An 8967-nucleotide genomic window follows, 5' to 3' on the forward strand; every position below is an offset into this window, starting at 1 on the left:
CCACTGAAAAGGTTAATCAGTCACCCTGAAACCACATGGGCCTGACTTAAAAATCATCTTTGACTTCAGTTTGTTTCAAATAACCACCACTATTTCCCCCACACCCTTTTTTTTTTTTTTAACCACATGATCCATTGAAGAGCTAAAGTGAATGACGGGACCCACCCACACGATTTTGTCCTATCTATATGCTGCAGCTTCAAACCCTACGGTACTTCCTTTCCTGCAAAAGTAGTTGTAGAGAAGGTTTGTGAGTAACTGTTATAGAGAAGGGAAACTGTAACAAGTGGGAAATGCCTTGAAAGTCATGAGAGCTGTCAAATTGAGGTGTACCGTTAGAAGAGCTTTCTAGCAAGTCAAAACCATAAATAGTTGTTTGGGTTTTTTTTAATGCCATCAATCATACTGAGAAAACCATCATCAAGTGTCACTGTTCAGGCAGAGTGCCTTCATAAATACATTCAGGAGCATTTGCAGGCAAATGTGAATTCAGGAACTTGATGTTTTGCCAGTCTCCAACTTGTTTCTGCATTAATTTCTCCATTAATTTGGTGATTCTGGACAGCATTCAGAGTTTGAACACAGATCAATCCATTAAACAATGATTGGAAAAGACAACAGGATATGTATTTCATATGATTTCTTTTATAATATTGTCTAAACTAACAAAATAGAGTAACTGTCGTTCTTTCAAGATCAGAAAAATATCCCAAGCTGTAGTATTACAGCATATGGCAGTCTGTAAACAAAAGCAGCATCCATTTCACTCCTGATCTTGTGCAGCTCCTTCTTTCTGTTCACACACTGCTTCATCATCTGGTTTCCCCAGAGTAGTGGTTAACGAGCTCTCCATACTGTTTAAGAGCAGCTTTGTTTCTTGGTTATCGGGATCTGTTCCTAGCGTTGTTTTTGAAGAAATTTCATTAGGAAGAGCAAAAGAAGGTAAAGATGGAATGGAAGGCAGTAGGTCGTCCAACTCGGGCTGCTTGACCGAGCGTTCAGAATACATGGTTACATCTTCAGGGTCCAAAGCTGTGGCATTTTCTGGCAAATGGAAATAGTTTGTAAAAAAACCCAAAACCCGTCAGGCTAACAGACAGTGCCTCTGGTTACTGTACGTCTAGAAAAATCAGCTTAAATGAGATACCTCGTGCAGGCACATAACCAGCTTCACAACTGTCACGTACGTGGGCTGTGTTTACTCGGTTCTCCCCAAATCCAGAAAATCTGACTGTGCAAGCGGGTTTTTAAGAGACCACAAAGCATTTGGTCTGCTGTATTCTTATGCTACGGGTGTTTTATTTTGTGTTAAAACTCTTAGTCACCCCACTTTTAAAAGGGAAAGGCATCTGTAATGTGAAGATGTATTTTTTTTTTAAATAGAAAAGTCACTAATAAGGTGACTGCAATTTTGTTTTCACGTTATAACTGTGAAGACAAGCCTGTGGTACAAAAATTCATTTACACTGATTTTAAAAATACCCACTTTTAAGGTCAGTTTAATTTGGATCATCAACATTTTTATAAGATTATAGAATGTGTGTCGTCTTTCTTTAAATGAAAAAGCCTATTAATTTTTGTCTGCTGATTTCTGCTACTTTTTCCATCTCATTTTAGCCAATCCCCTTTCTGATTTTTCTTAAAATTGCTTATTTCCAAAAAGCACGATCCTGTTAAACAGACACGAGTTGGTGCCATTCCATAAATTAGGTCAGAGGCCTAAAGGAAATCTTGAATACACTTACCAAAATAAGCAGAAGCGTCATTGTTTGACATTAACTTTTCAGTGCCTACTAAAGCATCTGCTGCTGGCACGTTGAAGGAGGCAGATGAAGACATGTTGGACACTTTTGTTAAGTCAGTGAGTTCAGGAAATGAAATACCAGACATATCTAGAAATCCTGAAGGGGAAAGCAAGTATTACAGCATTGTTTTAGATATAACACAAAATTCTAGAATCAAAAAGACATGTTACATCCAGACTGAAGTCAGTGAAGTCCCCTCCCCGCTAAATGCAAATAAATTTAACCTAAAAGTTAGCTGACATTAGCGGAAAGACTTCTGCAGAATGTTAACCTCAGTCAGGCTCACAGTACCCAAACTCTACAGTTCTGAAATCCAGTGAAGTCAAAAACCTTAGGGAAAACAACCACCAATGCTCATAGTTCTGTATTTAAGTCTCAAACTTGTTTAAGACCTTATTAGTTTACTTAGATGTCCTCTAAAGAATTGCTGAAAAAAGCATGTTAAGAAGATATACCTGGATCCATAACTCTCTGGAGAGGGGGAGGAGGAGAGAGTGAGCTTTCTGGTGAATAACCACTCATTTCTTGATCTGTGGAATGATCCAAGTTCATAACTATTTCAGAGGTGTCACTCTGAGAAGCAGCTGCCAATAACGGAGTCTGGAATAACACAGTAAGAAGGAAAAGCATCTTTTTTTATATATTGAAAGCTTCACCTGAAGAAGACGTTGCTATGAAAGCATTCCGCCTCGGTCTCCAAGTACACCAATTCAGAGAGAACCTATGATGCCGAAACTGATAGCTAAGCCACTGATTAGGACATCTTCCAGTGTAGCCTTTTAAAGCCAGTGCGTTCTTAGAAGAACAGTCCATCCTTAATTCTTGTAGGTGTATTTTATTTCCTAGTGAGAAGGGTATTCTGATGTGGTTCTCATTGACGTGACGCAGCTGTAGTATGTAAGTCTTCAAAACAGGAAGAAAATATCTGGCAAAAATTTATATCAGCCAACACTGGTGAAAGAGTAATTGTAATATATGTAATTGCACCCAAATACAATGAGGGATATGGAAGAATACCAGCTGTAAGTTTGAGATAAAGGGTACGGCTCAGCAGAGTTGCTCGCTTGTGCTACCCTTCCTGTCATCTGCTCAGCATCATCAGCTCTCCCTTTCCCTTCACCTAACTCCATTTTGTTCAAGGAAAATTGTATGCTGTACTCAAATATACCGTATTATGAACGTTCCAACACGTAGAAAATTTTGAAACTCCAGAGAATGTAACCGATTTCTTACATACCTCTGTGTAACCGTTAGTAGATGGTACAGGAGTTCCAGCTTCTGGTAAGTGTGAAGGTGGTTTGCTTTCCGGCTTTTTCTTCAATACTATCGACTGTGTTGGAATTCTGTGCAAATAGCCATATCCAATACCACATCCTAAACTGTACGAGAAAAGTAAAACAAGACTTGGAAAAAAGGTGTTCTTAACAAAGCTAGTAAGTGTTTTAAATTTTGACTCTTTAAAAGAAGAAGAGTTTGAGTCTTTAATCTATAGCAAGAAACACCTACCCGCAAGAATCATTTCACTTACAGTACTCAAGGAGCACTCTGCAATTGACATTTAGACATACATAGCTTAGCTTTCAGTTGATTATATCTTTACAAAACACATGATCTGACCTGGTTTAGATTTTGTTCTTGCTTTAACTGAGTGTTCGACTGTGAGAACATAGCTAGTGAATCTGCTACCGGGGAAGTCAACACAGGTTTTGCCATTGGTTTCAACTCAAACAGGATTAGATCCAGAACATGCCTAATTCCTAGTTCTAAGCTGTTTTCGGGTTTTTTTATGGAAAGATGAACGGTTTTGTGAGATAAGTGTAAGAAAACAAGGCTTAACTTGAAAACAACAAGCTGTAATCAATAATAATACTACTACTCTTAACAGGAGCTCATTTACAGTGAGTATACAACCTGTCATTAGCCAGTGACTGGCCGGAGATCAGTACCTTCCTTCTCCACCCCAAGCTCCATTGGGAGTCACAACTACCTCTCGAATGGAATCTGCTTCAGTGTTATAAACCATCAGCTTCAGCGGCTTCCCCTCATGGGATTCAATCAATGAAAAGAAATCCTCTGACTAAGGAAAAAAAAAAGTAGTAGTTATTAAACTCAAATGTGTAAGACAGGGAGCTGGAAGCGAGTTACCATTTTATGCAGTTATTTACTTCAACATGAGATATTAAAAACCCAAAGACAGACTAAAACTCACTAGTGTAGTTTCATCTTTAGGGGCAACATTTTTGTTGTCAGATTAAAAAAAGATAACGTTTACCTCAACCATAAAGCATCTGTCATAAACATCAACCTCCCCAAATCCCCAAAAAACTATCCCCATACATTTGATGTACACGCAATTAGATTTATAAAAAACCCAAACCCTACAACATACACTTGTCAGGCACGAAGACAATCACTACTTGAAGGAACATGCGCCCTACCTCCTGAAGAATCTGATCAGATCCAACAATGTAGTCAGTGTACGGCTGGAGACCAGCTAGAGCTGCAGGAGATGCAGGTTCAACATCCTGTGAAAGAGTGACATGTGTCATCTGCACTCGCAGCAGGATAAACTACCCCAAGATCAAAAAGGAAATCTAACTCCAAAAGCAACAGAAGGAAAGAATGTTTTATTTATGGGACACCACAGAAGTCCTTGAACAGTCTACATCTAGGTGTGACATCTTGTAAAACACGCTGAACAAGACCGACCAAGATACTGCCAATTCAAAATGAGATACTCTGAAGATGTTGAAAAGTTGCTTTTATTTAAAACAACTGTTTAAAACAGTCTTTCCTATTCTGTTCTACTCTTTCAGCTCTCTCTCTTAATTTTAAAATAATTTTTTGGTGCTTTTTGTAACATTAATACTACTTTGATGAAGTTCAGCCAACACAGGGACACCTATCGAGCCAGAATCATTTTTTGCTTTTACCATTGATTCTTTAACATAAGACAAAAAAACCTTCCCCCCATTGCAAACTATTTGGTCTGGTTGGGATGGAGTTATTTTTCTTCACAGCGACAGGCAACACTAACAGTCACCCACCACTTGTCCATATTCAAATGGCTCGGACAAACTTTCAAGACTGTGTTCCCTTCTTCTGTGCGATTTCAGCATTGTACTCCTACGTACAAGTTACTTCTAAACATTACACTTTAAAACAAGGTTGTATGAACACTAATGAGCCACCGAAGAAATCTGTCTCACCAAAACGTGCCACACGTGTTCATGGGCTCCCTGGAAACTGCAGAACCTCACGCTGGCTCCAAGAAGACCTTGTCCTCCCCACATGTTACTGGGGATCACCTCCACCTCTCTTACTTTCATTGTTTTGATATTATACACCTCCAGCTTCACTGCTTTTTCAGCATTTGCCTTCAGCAGATCTTTCAACATACTGTTTTCTTTATTCTGTAGAGCACAGAGAGAGATAATACGATTAACATTCTTTCTAGTTGCACCTGTAACATAGACATCATGCCTGTGGCAGAATTTGAATACAAGAACCAAAACTGTCAAAGTTTAGGCTCCACGTCTCACGATCAGTCCCAGCAGTTCCATTTTCCTTTATTAGAAAGAAGTCAGTACTGTCAGCTCACATCCCTTTACATAAGTACTTATTATTAGTCAGTTTCATCACTTAACTTTCCTGTTCTTTATAACTGCTATTAAATAACAGCAGCAATATTAGATCTCAACTATGTAGTCGTAACAATAAGCAGCGACATTTTACTTCATGCCTCTGATCCCAGTCCTTACTCGACAACCCTTCAAAGTCATTGCAAATTGACTATGAAAGGACAGACTATTTGGGAGCAGCTTAGAGAACTATCATTATTTCTGTCATGTTAAAAGATTGATCTTCCACCGAAATTTACCATTATAAGAATCATTTCCAGAAAGACACCTCCGCTAATGAAAGCAAGATAAACTTAAATTCAGCTTGTATGTAGCTAGGATGAAGGAGCCAAAGCTCACAGCCAAAGCTGTGAGCCTTTTAAACCAAAACACCACCAAACCAAAACTCTTCTTTCATAACTCACCATACAGGAACTGTGTTCCCAGTCTTAAGTATAAACAGACAGGCCATGATTCTTTTTCACGTTTTATCAAATGTTGAAACAAGTTTGTTTAAACAACTGTGGAGCTCTTACCATCGACTCACCAGTTCAACATTCACCGTGTGGCAGAAAATATGCGTGAATGAGTAATATAATAAACATTGTGTTAATCTGTTAAGAAGTTAAGGCAACTAAAGGCATAAATAAGACTTTCCTCAAATTTGGATCCAGCCAGAGAGGAGACTTTGAACACCACCGAGTTTTACTTTACCTTGTTAATGCCACATACAATGTCCAATATGAAAAAGCTTTCTTTACTGTGACAGCTTTGGCTTCTACCTTTCATCATTACAATACCCATATTTCACGCAGGGGAAAAAAAATAAAATCATTTGCAGCTTACAAGCCTAGTGTGTCCTATCGCAATGATGAAGTCAAAGAAAGGTTCCAGTCCTCCTTGTTGAGCTGGGGAGTTTTCTTGAACCTGTAAAACATACATTTTATTCTTATTATACATTGATCTCTGGTTACACTAAGGGACAGTGTTAATCTTTACACTTGATTCAATATTTACTTCAGAGTTGAACCAGAGACGAGACACCAAGTGACAGACCTCGGGAAGCAGTCCACAATTGTGAATTTATTTTTGTAGAACTATGAACAACTGGTGTCCTAATTAAGCTGTAAAAACCAGGTTTCAAACCCCATACAGGACACAAGTATTGTGATGCAAAGTGCACAGCATGGCATTATTAAATAACGAGGACTTCGGAGAAGGGCTTAGTTTTCAAAGTGCTGCTTCAGGATTTTCTTCCATGCTTACTAATAGCTTGAGCACACTGAGAGTCCCCAGTTACTTCACAGCCATTTTTTACATAAACACAATTTACAGTTAGGTTCCCACAATTTACAGCACATTAGAATAGGAACACGTAAGAGCGTATGCTACAAACACATGGCTAACCACAAGTACTGGTCAAGAAGATGAATCTTTTGTAAGTGATGGCAATAAGAAATAAGAGTTACAACATCTCAATTTCATTATAACCAAGTTATCATAAAACAGATGTAATAAATATAGAGAATACCTATTAAAATGCATTCACACCAAGATGAAACCCACCAAAAATTACACAGAACTTGACATACGCAGACCATATGAGAGTATACCCACTTCAAAGCATACTAACAAAGCAACGTGATATTAAGGGAACCATTGCAAACATGCTAACGGTTCACGCTGCTTGTAACTTTACTTTTTGCGAACTCAGTGGTACAGCCCTTAACCTGCAATATATTTGGCTCCCGAAAGCCACCCCACAATTTAAGTGCTAAGGTACTACCCGCGCATCATCTAGACTAAGACGTTCATTGCTAGCAAAGTTAAAACTGCTACATCTTATATTTGGTCTTATGTTACCAAACTGTTGTATTTTATTTTTTTTTAAATAAAGTTGTATTGGTATTGGGGCTTTTGCTGGCGTAACTGTCTATGCAAGTTATAAAATATACATAAGTAATAGCAGTTACTTTAAAAGCAAAAGCTTTTAAAGCAAAAAAAAACCCAACGTGCTTTATTATTAAACAGTCGAGACTGACCACCGTAACCACAATTGGAGTAGGAAGTATTAACTTTCATCACAACCCTAAATTGCATCAAAAGCAAACAGCCAACTTATACTGAACCAAGCGGAAGGTTAAAAAGAGTTTACCCTACATCCTAATTCTAAATAAAGTGCAAGAAGCCTTACAATGAAACTATCACGTAACACAATGTCAAGGATGAAAATGTACACAAGCAGGAGTACATGGAAGTTGTTACGGAGCTCATGACATTGTTGTTCAGATGTCTAAAAGCCACACAGATTGCCACATGAAGCTGTAAGTTGCAAAATATCCTGCAGTGTTTGGTTTTCAAAATGACACCGTATCAAAACTTGCATCAATTCCCTGGAGATAAAAAAAAAACACATTACTCTGTCTCCTGCATACTGTAGGTCCTCCAGTACAGAAAACCAAGCAGCATCCTGCACTTAACATAAAAGGAGGAGGCATTTCATGACCAACAGTCACTTCTGATGGAGTTAACTCAGTTAAGGAGGCTGACAAAAGCAGATTACAGAACAACGCTGGTACCCTAAACACATCTTGTGATATCGAGAAACACGAACTGCTGATGAAGTGGAAAGCAGCATGGGGCAACAACGCTTCCACTCTTACTGCAGGGAGGAAGACCACCAACTAAATGAAAGGGTAACTTATACAACGACTGTTACCAGCAATACTTCTGCCTATCTTTAACCTCCAAGATACGCATTTAAACCAATGTGCGTGCAGGCAATTTGCCAGACGGAGAAGTTACAACAAATCTGCAACTACATACAGCGCCTGTGAGGAGCAGCCCCTCAGGAAAACACCGCCCGGCCTTACAATGAAACTATCACGTAACACAATGTCAAGGATGAAAATGTACACAAGCAGGAGTACATGGAAGTTGTTACGGAGCTCATGACATTGTTGTTCAGATGTCTAAAAGCCACACAGATTGCCACATGAAGCTGTAAGTTGCAAAATATCCTGCAGTGTTTGGTTTTCAAAATGACACCGTATCAAAACTTGCATCAATTCCCTGGAGATAAAAAAAACCACATTACTCTCTCCTGCATACTGTAGGTCCTCCAGTACAGAAAACCAAGCAGCATCCTGCACTTAACACATAAAAGGAAGGCATTTCATGACCAACAGTCACTTCTGATGGAGTTAACTCAGTTAAGGAGGCTGACAAAAGAGATTACAGAACAACGCTGGTACCCTAAACACATCTTGTGATATCGAGAAACACGAACTGCTGATGAAGTGGAAAGCAGCATGGGGCAACAACGCTTCCACTCTTACTGCAGGGAGGAAGACCACCAACTAAATGAAAGGGTAACTTATACAACGACTGTTACCAGCAATACTTCTGCCTATCTTTAACCTCCAAGATACGCATTTAAACCAATGTGCGTGCAGGCAATTTGCCAGACGGAGAAGTTACAACAAATCTGCAACTACATACAGCGCCTGTGAGGAGCAGCCCCTCAGGAAAACACCGCCCGG

The 8967-nt window shown here is 39.0% G+C and overlaps 1 protein-coding gene across 1 annotated transcript; it reads right to left on the reverse strand.

Moving 5' to 3' along the window:
- Positions 1–372: 372 nt before the first annotated feature.
- On the reverse strand, positions 373–6367 carry GORASP1 (golgi reassembly stacking protein 1). The gene is made up of 8 exons (XM_009275921.1): positions 6272–6367; positions 5015–5218; positions 4244–4330; positions 3752–3882; positions 3043–3184; positions 2261–2405; positions 1746–1901; positions 373–1044 (listed from the first exon to the last, which is right to left on the reverse strand). Exons 1-8 carry the CDS (start codon positions 6365–6367, stop codon positions 764–766), a joined length of 1242 nt encoding a protein of 413 aa, XP_009274196.1. The 3' UTR covers positions 373–763.
- Between the last annotated feature and the right edge of the window lie 2600 nt (positions 6368–8967).

Source organism: Aptenodytes forsteri, unplaced genomic scaffold (assembly GCF_000699145.1).
Source record: "Aptenodytes forsteri isolate BGI_AS27 unplaced genomic scaffold, ASM69914v1 Scaffold80, whole genome shotgun sequence".
In the NCBI taxonomy this organism is placed as follows: Eukaryota; Metazoa; Chordata; class Aves; order Sphenisciformes; family Spheniscidae; genus Aptenodytes; species Aptenodytes forsteri.

What these genes read in the sequence shown, in the direction of transcription:
- GORASP1 (XM_009275921.1), bottom strand. Translation starts at nt 6,367, where the DNA reads ATGTATGTTTTACAGGTTCAAGAAAACTCCCCAGCTCAACAAGGAGGA. An exon ending in AACACGTGTGGCACGTTTTG is followed by an intron (nt 4,331 to 5,014) that starts GTGAGACAGATT and finishes ACTCTTTCACAG; the next exon opens with GATGTTGAACCTGCATCTCC. An exon ending in CTACTAACGGTTACACAGAG is followed by an intron (nt 2,406 to 3,042) that starts GTATGTAAGAAA and finishes GTGTTATTCCAG; the next exon opens with ACTCCGTTATTGGCAGCTGC.